Below are 14,336 nucleotides of genomic sequence, written 5' to 3'. Positions count from 1 at the left end.
TCTACTGGAGAGGGCAGTGGTGGGCATATTAAACTTTTGTGTTGATAGGGAGCAACAAGTTGCATGGAATCATAAATCCCTGCAAAACAGTAGGACATATATCAGCTGTGAGGCAAGGAGAGGAATTTGCACCAAAGGATAAAAGTAAATTTAGTCCTGAATTGGGCCCCATATGGTGACCGCCCTCCTGTCTAGTACCAGGCATTGTTGGCTCTTTAGGGCCAGTTCACACTACATGTGTTTCAGTTGCCTTTTTTCGGCATCCAAAATGCATAGAAAGTAGGTTATATGGTGGTCAATGTCATAGTTCACACCAGTGCTTGCAGCTCCAGTGCGTTCCGGTTGCAGAGACAAAAGTAGAACAGGATGCAATGTTTCTGCACAGAACTGTACTGGAATGCGGTAAAAATGCACCAAAAACGCACTGGGACGCACATGTCCCTATTTAAATTGAAGAAAATGAGGGGAAAAAATTAGCTGGAATAAAAAAAGGTGCATGCGGAAACGCATCTGGACTGCGTTTCTATAGTGTGAAAAAGAACTATTCGACGCCCCCCCCCCCCCGAAATACTCATGGAGCTGAGCTGGGTGACGTGGGTATGTGGGTGGGTAGACATGGCAGGCAGACTGCAGAAACCACCAGGCTGTGTCCCTGGGTGCACATGGCTGGAGGAGAGGCTGAGCGCATGCACGCACTAGTTCAATAAATCTGCAGTAGTAAAAGTCCTGAAGGAGCAGAGGGAAATTCAGATGCACAATTTGGGCAACCCAGACTGGGAAAGGAGAACTGATTCAGCACTGGACCTAATAACTCAGCAGGGGATCCCCAAATATACTGGTCTGACCTCAAGACTCTCTCTGCAGACCACAGGACCATTGCAGAGAGCAAACCAGTTTAAACGAACAGAGAAAACCCGTGCTCCTTAGCCAACTGGAGAGACTTCCAAGATCTCCAGTTCTTTGCCCAAATCTACCAGTAGCCAGTACAAGTTTAGAAAAAATATAGCAGACTGGAAATGAACATAGTAAACAAAAATGTGTGTGCGTGCACGCCTTTCCATTTTCTATGTACCTTAGGGTCAATTTCTCCTGTAGGAGGCAGTATAGGTGGCATAGGTTGCTTAATATGTAAACCCAACATGTCATATGTTGGATATGTGCCTGCTGTATCATGTACTTGTATGAAAAAGCATCCTGTTCACTTTGTATTGCTTCCTTTGTGTGAAATCCCTGGTGTCCTGGCCAATCCCTCTGCTTTTATATTAAGGAGGAGATTGCACCATGCTCAGTTCTCTAGCTGTGCAGGAAACTCCGTGTGCTCTCCTCCAATGATGACACTTCTGCGCACACGCCCCCTGCACAGCCATTCATTGTGAAGATCAGTGTACTGCTGTTTCTCATCCCCACCTTTCTGTTCACGGCTGAATAAAGAGCTTAAGGAACTTAGAGGGAATGTGATAATTTATAAAACAGGGAAGAAAAAGGTATACACAAATGTTTGTTTAGCCTTTTATTTATATTTTAAACTGAATTAGTTGTTTATAGATACTTTAATTCAAGCTGTGTTCCTAAATGAGTGACAGAGGAAAAAGTTCCATATATATTGTACATATCTAATCAAATAATGCTCAATGAGGGAGGTCCATTGTATAATATATAGCCAATTGAGTAATGTATAGCCGCTGCCACCCTTAGCTGGTCTAAAGATTTAGAATAAAAGTGTCCATTAATTCAGTTTCTAAGTGCTTATAAATGGCCTCAGCCATGTTCCATTGTTTTATATGGGAGACTCTGAGAACACAGTACACATCCAGGTTATGCTGACTCTTTTGGGAAGCAGTCAGCCATTAAAAGGAAGTGCAACCCACCACTCTCCGTTCCCTAATGTCCATGTGTGCAAGGTCAAAGGCATAAACACTAACCCAGTAGAATACACAGAACTACCCAAGGCTCCTTTATTTATTCCCTGTATAAAAACTCTAAAAAAAGACATTCTGATTCCCAGTTTTGATCTAGAGATTTTTGACTATGACCCAATCGACATGTGCAAAATATTCTCCCCTTGGTTTTTTTGTGAAAGTTAGTCAATGGAAGGTATGTGAATACATTGGCATGTGTGCTAAAGATGAAGGGTGGACCTGGACTTTCATTTCAAGTATTCATCATTAAAATACAGGAGAGGTAAAAATGTTCACTTTAATGCAGCATTCTAGATTACAAAAAAGTACAGAATTTTTAAATTCCTAAAGTCTGCACTGCTCCAAGCTACGAATACATCTTCCTAGAAAGTCTACTGCTCCAGGCGAAGGTCTCAGGAGCTTGCCCAGCTTGGTGTATATATATAGCAAAAATCAAAAACCGAGGCCACACTCCAAGAGACTCCCACTGGTAAGTTTACTATTTGTAGCTGGCTGTTGACACAGTTGCTGCACTTAGACCACTATCATAAGGCCCTAGGAGGGGCAAAACAGGTCAGAAGGATGTGGACTAAGGATGGGGACTGTGTTAAAAGTCAGCTACACACAACAAAATTATAACTTTGCTACAAATGTGCCCTTCACTTTGATTTCTTTGAGACACTGAAGAAAGTGAAGCACCATCCAAATTAGTGAATGGGAAAATAATGTCAGTAGAAGAATAGCACAGTCACATGGCCTGTCAAAGTCATGTGACTGGCAGCATCTCCATGAACTCAGCTGTATTATGTAGAAAACATGGCTGAATCATAAAATACAAGCAATGTGTGGAGTAAGCATTGTAGTATCTGCTTGAGATACATTCTAATATTTTTGATCTAGAAGAAGACTAAATCAAAGAAACTATGATGTGGCCGCCAATGTATCCTCAAAGTAGGATAACGTGACAATGTGTTAATCATATTCATTGCATACATCACTCTACTGGTAAAGCGCCCTCATTCTATATTTCTAATTTGAACGACACCAAGTGCAACTTTAATTTAGGAATACAGATAACCACCTCTACCTCCTTGGCCAGAGAATTTCATAGTCCGATGGTTATAAAGAGATTAAACTCTTTAATTGCACTGTACCTTTGCAGAGTCCGACACGGTGTTCCAGTTACCCCCTTTCAAGGTAAACTTTCCACTGCCAATCCGTGCCAAGATCTCATCTGGTGTGTCTTCTGGGCCATTGGCAAATGGTGTATATCTGCAGATATGCAAGAGAAAAGTTAGACTACAATCACTTCTGCTTATGTTATCATTTTATTGAATAATTTCACAAAAAACCCCAGAGTATTTGGGTTTTAAGAAACCAATTTAAAGCAGAGTTCCACCTGAAAAGAAAAAAATAAGTCAGCAGCTACAAAAACTGTAGCTGCTGACTTTTAAAATACAGACACTGTGCTGTCCCTCGGTCCTCACCACTGCTGGTTTCACCGGCAGTCTTCTTTCCCTGGCGCCGGCATCTTTAGTGTGGGCACCCGGCTGTGACAGCTTGCGGCTTCACAGCTAGATGCCCACTGTGCATGTGCGAGAACTGCTGCGCTTTGTTAATGGCCCGTAGTCTTCTGGGACCTGTCACATATCCTAGAAGAGTACGGGGAGGGGGGAGGACACCTTCCGCTTCCGATCGCCTAGGCGATCGCAGCAGAAGTGGGAACCTGTCAAATTAGGGTACCCACTCCCCAAAGGTGCCAATGCTTAATGGAGAGTGGGGGACGAAGGCTTAAAGTGGAACTTCCCCTTTTGGGTGGAGCTCTGCTTTAATTCCTAGCTCTGCCACTTTCACACAAGTCTGCTTCTCTGATACTAAAGTTCTTTCTTACTTTTCTATGAAAGCATTGAAAGGCATGAAAGCACAGGAACAAAATATATTAAGGTATTGGTGCAAGCACATTTAACATAGGAGTTAACTTATGTTATGTAGCTTTTTACATGATCTCATGGTTGTGAATAGCAGATGTCACGCCTTCTTCGCCAGAAAAGCAGCTTGCAGATTGACTGACCTGCCGTACATTGCTATGATGCATGTATGTGCACTTACCCTGCCAGCATTGTATAGAGAAGGATTCCCAGACTCCAAATGTCACATCCTTCGTCATATCCCTGCCTCTTCAATACCTAGGAATAGATTTTAATAAAGTGCATCAGTTCACTTAAAAAATCAAAGTGAAGTCAGACCTAATATGCGTACTTGTTCCAGTTCAATAACATAAAATGTATTAACCCTTTCTTTGCCAAGGCCATGTCTCCCATTTTCACCTCAGGTGGCCAGTCTATTTTTTATGTTTTTGCCATTTTCAATTTTTCATTTAAAGTTTTTAAAGTTAGTAAAAGTCCCCCACAGGACTACTGAAAGCACAGGACCTGTAGAAATAAAAAGGTAGTGCTACTGTTCTGTACTTCTCACATGTTTATCAAAGCAAGGAACACAAAACTAAATAAGCAGCTTAAGCAAAAAAACTAAACTTGAGGCTGACTTCACACATGCAGTAATTAGTGGATGATCCACAGCCTAGTGAGATGTAGTGCCAATAATTTTCAATGGCACCTTGCCAGCACACCTCAATGCATTAGTTTACAACAATGCACAGTTAAAAACAATCTGCATATTGCAATGAGCTGCACTGGAACAAAAGTCCAGAGTTTGTACTCTGTTTAAAATGAATGAGCTGCTTTAACATAATGCACAATTACACACAAACATTAACACATATTATAGAGATACTAGACAAAGTGAAAATGTCTGAAAAGTTCACTCTGAGCCACACAATTTCAGAAATCCCCGCTGCTTCTTCTTCCACAGTAAAAATACCAGGTGTTGATTAACGTTGGAGCCTAGAGGGAGTGGTGACGTCATCCCACTCTCGTGAGGGTGCTCAGTCCTAGTGAGAGGTGAGTCACGGAGGATAAGTTCACCTTTCCAGAAAACAATAAATGGACAAATTTTTGCAGAAAAAAAAAGTGTATTTTTGTTTCCTGCAGGAGCCTGGAAAGCCTTGCACCCATGATCAGTATATAGGGGGTGCAAAGTCAGGCTTCTGTAGACAAGCCATACAACTTTCTGCTTGAACCTTCATAAAGGCTGTTTGAAAGCAGCAGGGCTTGTGAATGAAGTACGTGAAGGCTCATCGGCCCCCCTCGCAGTTTATTCAGAACTACAAGCCATCAGCCGCAGTGGCTGATGGCACTTATAGTTCATTAATTCACAGGCAACTGAGAATGAATAAGGCAGCTGTGTGGGCAGAGTCCTGCACACCTATGCTCTTTTCAAATAATGACAGCAGGTGTGGGGAGCAGATCCCTGCCCAATGTCACACAGAGGGGGGATTGCCTGAACTGGCGGAAGGAACTGGAACAAGTTCCACCCCATAAATGGGTGGAACATGTAACATGTTCCAAAAGGTGAACTTAGCCTTTAATAGCCACTGTCACTTTGCCCTGAAAGGCACCCCAGCATTCTAAGGCCTTCTTTGAACTTGCGATTGGTAAGGGGGGGTCCAGCTGTAGTGGCTGTGATGCCATGTGGTGTGGTGGTGCACGTTTTTAGGGGTCAAAACAGGCAGGGAGTAGACGACAAAACACCTCCTTACTGCCTGTCAAACATCCTCTGAAAAGCGACCATGGTTTACTCTTTGGAGTGCGTTACCAGTATACACAAGCCCTAAGACAGCAGTGAGCAACATGCTTGTACTGAAGTGCACCACAACGCACATGTCGTGTTGTGATTCACTATGTAGTTGAAGAAAAAAAAAAAAGTTATGCAATTTTTTACCTGCGTTATGGAGCGCTGGCAACTCATTCAAAATGAATGGAATTTCATGACGCATTGTGTGCTGGGCGTTTACACCCTCCTGTGTGTGTTTTTTGCATTAACATGTATGTGTTAAAGTACCACACAACAGTGCAAATGTGTAAATCCAGACTACATTTTTCCTATACATCTAATGTGTTTGGGGATAAGTAATATTTGTAGTGCAATAGTTGTATACAGGTCAATTATATTGTACAGTGTGTGTGTGTTTAAAGTATAACTAAGGGCAAACTTTTTTTTTTTTTTTAGTTTTGGACAGAGTAGAGGTGGATTAGAAACCCTGTCAAGTTTTTATTGCTGTCTGTGCCCTTGTTAGAGAGATTCATCCTCATTTTTCTCCTGTTTACCATTATCATCAAAAATGAAAGTCAAAGAAACCTCAAATTTTGGGTTGTCCCCAGAAAAGTAATAAGAGGGGACATTTTCTAATGGAACACTAGTTCTGGTGACCTTGAGGTCCCCAAGGAATTCTCTTCATTTGCAGGAATTCTCTCACTTGCTGTCTTGGCTATGGGATAGGAAGGTAAATCTCTGCAATGGGACACGATGACAAAAAAATAAACTAACGGGTTATAACCCTCCCTTACTCTATACAAAATGAAGCACATATTGCCTAGTCCTACTTTAATTGTTTATCTTTTTTATTACTTTTTTTTTTTTAATTTAAAACAGAGGTTTAGCTAAAAATTTTAGACCTACAGCTTTATTGACCTAACTGACCAATAATGAAGTAATGTCCATCCTTGTGGAAGAAGCTGGATCCTGTAGAAATCTTCACTGCAGGGAAGCCCCATCCTTTTCCTGTCTCAAGAGGTTTTGGCGTGCAGGGAGTTAACTTTGGGTCTCCAAGCTACAGTGCCTTGAAAATGTATTGATACCCCTTGAAATTTTCCACATTTTGTCATGTTACAACCAAAAAAGGTAAATGTATTTTATTGGGATTTTATGTGATAGATCAACACAAAGTGGCACATAATTGTGAAATGGAAGAAAAATGGTAAATGATTTTCAAAATATTTTACAAATAAAAATCTGTATCATAAAAATTTGGTGTGCATTTGTATTCAGCCCACTTTAGGCTGCATTCACAACTGAGTGTTTTGTAGCTTGAAGCCCTTAGCTCCAAAAATGCTCAATCATAAATCAATTGTTCTCTATGGTGCCTGTCTGTGTGATCAGGAGTGAACAATTGATAGAGAACAATTGATTTTTTTTTAAGTTTGAGCTTTTTTGGAGCTTCAAGCTTCAAAATGCTCAAGTTTGAATGCACCCTCACTCCGATAACCCTAACTAAAATCTAGTGGAACCAATTGTCTTCAGAAGTCACCTAATTAGTAAATAGAGACTCAAATCTGGCTTTTCTGGATGGGTGGCAAGCAGAAAGCAATTGCTCAAAGAAAGCCATAAGAAGTCCCGTTTGCAGTTTACAAGAAGCAATGTGGGGGACACAGCAAACATGTGGAAGAAGGTGCTCTGGTCACATGAGACCAAAATTTAACTTTTTGGCCTAAAAGCAAAATGTTGTCTGTGGCGGAAAACGAACACTGCACATCACCCTGAACACACCATCCCCACCGTGAAACATGGTGGTGGCAGCAGCATCATGTTGTGGGGATGCTTTTCTTCAGATGGGACAGGAAAGTTGGTCAGAGTTGATGGGAAGACAGATGGAGCCAAATACAGGGCAAACCTGTTAAAGTCTGCAAAAGACTTGAGACTGGGGTGGAGGTTCACCTTCCATCAGGACAACTAACCTAAACATACAGCCAGAGCTACAATGGAATGGTTTAGATCAAAGCATATTCATGTGTTAGAGTGGCCCAGTCAAAGTCCAGACCTAAATCTAATTAAAAATCTGTTACAAGACTTGCAAATTGCTGTTCACAGACACTATCCATCCAATCTGACAGAGTTTCAGCTATTTTGCAAAGAAGAATGGGCAGACATTTCCCTCTCTAGATGTGCAAAGCTGATAGAGACATCCCCAAAAAGACTTGCAGCTGTAATTGCAGTGAAAGGTGGTTCTACAAAGCATTGTCTCTGGGGGGCTGAATACAAATGCACACCACACTTTTCAGATACTTGTAAAAAAAAAATTATCATTTCCCTTCCACTTCACAATTATGTGCCACTTTGTGTTGGTCTATCACATAAAATCCCAATAAAATACATTTACGTTTTTGGCTGTAACATGACAAAATGTGGAACATTTCAAGGGGTATGAATACTTTTTAAAGCCAGTGTAGATTCAATAGAAAAAGTTCCCATGACCCACCGATAAAAGTGCTTTCATTGCTTATAACATGATCTATGAATGGGGGAGAGGATTCTGTCTGTGTTACAGGTAGTGAAAGCAATGAAATAACTTTTCTCAGGGGGAGGGAGAAGGGGGCGGGTCCCTGTCTATTGTCTAACTTTTTTTTTTTTCTTATTCACCTTACAGACTGGAAGCTAACAACTCCCTTTGCATTTCATTTCAAGACAGAATGAAGACCTTGCAGTGAAGATTTCTCCAAGATCCAGCTGCCTGCACGATGTGGAACATACTCCATTGCTGGTAGGTTAGGTCAATAAAGCTGTAGGGCTAGAAAAAAATTTTCAACTAAACTTCAGTTTTAAGTACGATTACCAGGGGGCAGGAAACCAGTCTCTTCACTGGAAGCAGCAGTGGTGCCAGTAGCCCCAGGCAATGTTGACAGTCACAGAAGCTACAGTGACACAGAAAGGACAGAGTGGGGCTGAACAGTTGGAGGCACACTTGCCACAAGACTTGTGCATGTGACTGGCAGCTGTTTGACTGCCAATCACATCCACAGAGCTTGGACACTGCAAATCATTGTGATCAATTAATTTACTGGTGAGCTTGCAAAGAAAAAAAGGGTCAGAAAGCTGAAGCAGTACCTGTACCATTACGGATTTAATGCAGACAGGCACCAAACTGCTAGATGTACCAGGGAGATCACAAGTAGTGACACTGGGGACTTTTACTTCAGCCTTGTGGATGTGATCGGCATTTAGCTGCCAGATCACATACACATAGTCTAGAAGGAAAACAGGAGCCGCCATATTTACATCAGCGTATAGCTGCGGATCACATCCATTCACAAAAAAGCATGGTACACACAATGAGAATGTCGGATGAATGATCGGCCATTTTGTTTGTTTTTGCATGCTAGTCTCATATTGAACATGAAAAGGTTATTAAAGTTATAAAAATTCTCGACAGAATACAACTTCAGAAGTGATGTAATGTGCTGTATTCTTTCTGAGCATGCGTGGTCCTGTTCTATTGATTTTTTCAGATGAATACTGTACTGATTAAGCAAAAATTGTACAATCTGGTATCATACGACAAAAAAATTTGCGTTGGTCCCTTTGAATAATTCCAAACAAAAGCTGTGCACTAATAATCAGATTATCATACAACCGCTATGAAAGCGGCATTTTTCGTCCGATATTTTGATTGTGTGTACCAGGCTTAAGGGTCAGGAAATACCTTCATGGTTGCTGACAGTCAGGCTAGGGAAGAAGGGGCTAGGTGATGCTGAATGTCCTCTAGCCAGGAAATGATGAGGGTTCTGTCTGATTGATACAGATTCTAATGCACACTGTGAAAAGTTCAGGGTATGAACTGAATGCACACTGTGAAAAGTTCAGGGTATGAACTGAATCAGAATAAGCAAATTCAGTACAGGAGAGGAGCCTGTAAAGCAATGCAAGACTAAGGTAAGGATGGAATTCAGTTTTAAGCAATAGTACATGGGCAGCGTCTATAGCCTTGTGTACGCAAGATTTCAAGCAACTCATAGCTTTTAGAAGGTGACTTTTCCTGCTTCCGGAAGCTGACCAGAGTGGTGGGGGCAAAGCACAGGTTCACTTTAACATTATATGCATGCAGAAGTAGTTTACATCAATCAGGGAAGGGTCTTTTCACAGTATTACCGGTTAAGCTGTGGCCCTATTAATGAGGTTGTTATAGACTGGATGCTTTTCTTAAAACTCAAACCAAAGTTGCATTTAAAAAAGGTTAACAGAACAATATTTTGATCGGGGAAATCAAACGAATAAAAGAATCAGGTTTGGCGTGTTTTGTTTTTTTGTGTGGTAAAACGGTTGTCTGTATTTCAGTCCTTTGGGCCAAAACTACAGGAGTTTAGCAGGTTGAATTTGAAGGACATCAGCCAGACAATTTAGGAAGGCATAAGTTCTCTTTAAAGTGCATTTGAAGGAAACACTTTTTTTTTTTTAAATTCTAGATAGAGTAGAGAATGATTAAGCTGGTAAATTCTGCATGCAGCCAGAGGCTTGGGGGGGGGGGGAACCTTATTCCTCCATCTACACACAGGAGGTAGATTGAGGAATCCCAAAAGCCAGGAAATTGTATTCTGGCAGTGGCTGACGCTGCTGTCAGAATACCCTGATCAGCGCCTTCAGCTGCTGATCGAGAAACATTTTACAACATTCTCCTTCGACAGAATTCAATAAAAAAAACCTGACTTTTGCCGAGCAGAGACAAGCCAAGCTCTGATCCCTACTCCTCTGGCCAAATTTTAATATGTCTATGGCCAACTTTAGAATCTGTCAGTTTTGGTTTTTTTTTGTTTTTTTTATTTTTATTTTGCTGTCATTGTTTCATTGAGGAGATTTATTTGACTTCCTGTCTTGGAAACACAACAGAAAGTGAAGCCTTTGATTAGCCCTGGTTCACATATATGTAAATTGGATGCACTTTGAACCAGTTGGTTCACATATGTGCGATTTTCAGTCAAGTAAGATTTTTAGACAGGTTCCGGTTTCAAGTATCATACACTTTAAAAATAAAATCACACCTGAATTGCACCTGAACCGCTGAATGAAACCACACCGGACTCCTTTTACAAAACGTGGTCTTACTGAGGAAAACAAACTTGAAACATTTGCAACCTTGGTTATATGTCAGCCAGCTAAAGAATTTATTTTATTTGGGCCATGAGGAGACTGTGTAAACAACTGAGTGCTCAAATTAAAAAAAAATATTTTGAGACATACAAGAGCACAAAAGTAAAAAGCTGGGCAAGGGAAAAAAAAAAAAAAAAGATTTCTAGCGGGTTTCTTTTTTCTCAGTTTAGATAAACTTATGGTTAGAGAGAAACAACTTATTTCCTGTTCTCATTAAGCAATGACGGTCTTTAACTCGCATTCACTCCTTCCATACAGCTGTCATTCTGAGCATTCAATGCTGCAATACAGAATGAAGAGAGATCAAGTGTCTTAAAAGATTTGGAGCTTTTACAGTCACCAAGTTTCACCCAGCTGATTTACTGGCCTTTGTATTGACATCCAGGAATTTACTACTATTACATATGTGAAGTTAATAAACCCTTATTATACTCGTTTTCATGCTGTATCACATTATGGGATCATTCTTACTTGGTGTTTGTCATATACTCTATATTCATTTAAAAAATTTTTTTTTACTCTGCTTCTGATTTATTCTAAAAAATTATACTGTGTGGTATCATTTTTATGATAAGGTGGCTGCTTACTCTCCTATGTGGAAAAAACATAGTATTGCAGATGTTAGAATTTTAACACTTTGTTATTGTCGGTTTTATTTTTAACATTTGTACTTTGGTATGTTGCTTTGCTTTTCCCTTGCTTGTGTGCTAGACCAGTCCCTACCTAGTTGGATACGCTCAGCCTTTCCATACTCCAAGTAAAACGCAGTTTCACCTTTGTCCAGTAAAGAGGTACTTTTAAAAAAAAAAAAAAAGTCTGAGACTCCTTTCACATATAGGTGTTTTGAATCTCAGGCAAAATCACTGCGATTCTGCACACGATTTCAAACATTTTTCAACAAACACGATTTTTTTGATACCTTTCGGGTTATATGGTCATTTAGGAACAGTAGGATTTTAAATGATCTCAATTATTGAGGAGCAATTTCTTTATGTTGGAATTGTGGTACTTATTTAGCATCATGTTTTAGAAACTATCATTATTTGTCTTGTTGTAACTATGTGATTTGTCAATAAAGAGTATTAAGATTTTACAAGATTTTGATGTTTAAGTGCCTATAAAGTCCATTTGGTTGCAATTACTTTTTGAGTAGTCTTCATAGGATATGGCAGTTTATGAGCTATGCATCCATAGTACCATGGACATATCTTTTATTCATAATCCTTCATAACTCACCAGTCGGGAATAATCTACATTGGGTTTCACTCTAAGTTTCTTGTTGAGTTGAAACTACCCATGGATCTTGCTAAGTCAGAAAGTTGCCATAATGTCTTTTGCATCATTTTAGCAACATTTGAAAGAGAGCAAATGCTTTTAAGAATATCTTAGCGAAGTATTTTCTGCGTATAAACTGGCCATAAAAAAAAAAATTCTATTTCAGCAATTTTAAATGCCTGTTAAATATGAAGGCATTTATGGGGAAATTATTATTATTATTATTATTATTATTATTATTATTAAAAAGGATTTATATAGTGCCAACAGTTTGCTCTACGTGGAGTTTTGCATGAATTGGGCATAAAATGTGCTCTGAACGTCATCTAAGTCACAACAATAGAAGAACACAGTCTGCTGATCATAATACTACACAAACATTAGATGTTGCCATGGTTTTTTTGCACATAACATGTAAACATTCACAGTGCAGGGTGGAAAAAGTATGTGAACCTTTGGACTTAATAATTGGTTGACCCTCCTTTGGCAGCAATAACCTCAACCAAACGTTTCCTGTACTTGCAGATCAGACCTGCACAACGATCTGGAGTAATTTTGGTCCACTCCTCTTCACAAAACTGTTTCAGTGTAGCAATATTCTTGGGATGTCTGGTGTGAATCGCTCTCTTAAGGTCATGCCATAGCATTTCAATTGGGTTGAGGTCAGGACTCTGACTGGGCCACTCCAGAAGGCGTATTCTGTGCTGTGGCAGCCATTGTTTTGTTGAATTACTTGTATGGTTTGGGTCATTGTCCTGTTGCATCACCCATCCTCTGCGGAGCTTCAGTTGGCGGACAGATGGTCGTACGGTTTCCTGCAAAATGTCTTGATAAACTCTGGAATTCATTTTCCCATCAATGACAACAATCCGTCCAGGCCCTGAGGCAGCAAAGCAGCCCCAAACCATGATGCTCCCTCCGCCATGTTTTACAGTGGGGATGAGTTTTGGATGTTGGTGTGCTGTGCCTTTTTTTCTCCACACATAGTGTTGTGTGTTCTTCCCAAACAACTCAATCTTGGTTTCATCTGTCCACAGTATATTTTGCCAGTAGTGCTGTGGAACATCCAGGTGCTCTTTTGCAAACTTCAAACGTGCTGCAATATTCTTTTTGGACAGTAATGGCTTCCTCCGTGGTGTCCTCCCATGTACTCCATTCTTGTTTAATATTTTCCTTATTGTAGATGTGTCAACAAAAATGTCAGCATGTGCCAGAGATTTCTGTAGGTCTTTAGCTGACACTCTGGGATTCTTCTTTACCTCATGCAGCATTCTTAGCTGTGCTCTTGCAGTCATTTTTACAGGACGAAAACGCCTAGGGAGAGTAGCAACAGTGCTGAACTTTCTCCATTTGTAGACAGTCTGTCTTACCGTGGACACATGAACATCAAGGCTTTTGGAGATACTTTTGTAACCCTTTCCAGCTTCATGCAAGTCAACAATTCTTGATCATAGGTCTTCTAAGAGCTCTTTTCTGCGAGGCATGGTTCACATCAGACAGTGCTTCTTGAAACCAATAAACCCAAAACAGGTGTGTGTTTTTTAAGGGCAGGACAGCTGTCAGCAACACATCCAATATCATCACACTGATTGGAGTCAAGGTTGGCTCACTCCTGGCTCCAATTAGCTCTGGGAGAAGTCATTAAGCTAGGGCCTCACATACTTTTTCCTCCCTGCACTGTGAATGTTTACATGTTATGTGCAATTAAACCATGGCAACATCTAATGTTTGTGTGGTATTATGTTCAGCAGACTGTGTTCTTCTATTGTTGTGACTTAGATGACGTTCAGAGCACATTTTATGCCCAATTCATGCAAAACTCCACGTAATCCCAAGGGGTTCACATACTTTTTCTTGCAACTGTAAAGGGAGACAATACAGCAACAATACAGTTCAATACACGAGGGAGATAGGAGGGCCCTGCTCCTTGGAGCTTACAATCTAGGAGATAAACTTGTCTATAGCTACTCCTCCTTAGCATGTCAACGCCGAGCAGGCCTGAATTAGGACAGATTGCTGCTTCAACAATGTAATAGATTTTCCACTATTTTGCGGTATGTAAACTAAACTGTCAGTAACCATGTTGTAGTGAAGGAGGCATGGCACAGAAATAATTGCTTTCAAGGTGTCTGAGATATAACTGCATATTACTGTTGTATTTAAAGAGTACCTTCACCCAAAGTTTAGTTATTTACATTTTCTCTCCCCTAGCCTGTAAAGAAATGTTAGATTTTGTACTATTTTGGGGAATTCGTACCTTTTTTTTTCACCAGTGGTACCCCTCACACTTCCATGTTCCTTTCCTAGGTCCCTACAACCCCCAAGACTTGTAGCTGATGACTACAC

The 14,336-nt window shown here is 40.4% G+C and overlaps 1 protein-coding gene across 1 annotated transcript in view; it reads right to left on the bottom strand.

Moving 5' to 3' along the window:
- RPS6KA1 (ribosomal protein S6 kinase A1) overlaps positions 1–14,336 on the bottom strand; it is a 225,784-nt gene that overhangs the window by 6,760 nt on the left and 204,688 nt on the right. Inside the window, exons 19-20 of the mRNA XM_089686229.1 lie at positions 4,008–4,084; positions 3,053–3,170 (exon numbers count right to left, since the gene is read on the bottom strand). Coding sequence (XP_089542355.1) covers positions 3,053–3,170; positions 4,008–4,084 — 195 coding nt within the window. The remainder of the gene's footprint in view (positions 1–3,052; positions 3,171–4,007; positions 4,085–14,336) is intronic.

The sequence above is a fragment of the Staurois parvus genome, unplaced genomic scaffold, assembly GCF_062004578.1.
Source record: "Staurois parvus isolate SC_StPar_1 unplaced genomic scaffold, SC_StPar_1.0 ptg000394l, whole genome shotgun sequence".
NCBI lineage: Eukaryota > Metazoa > Chordata > Amphibia > Anura > Ranidae > Staurois > Staurois parvus.
This window is presented reverse-complemented; position numbering and strand designations above follow the sequence as displayed.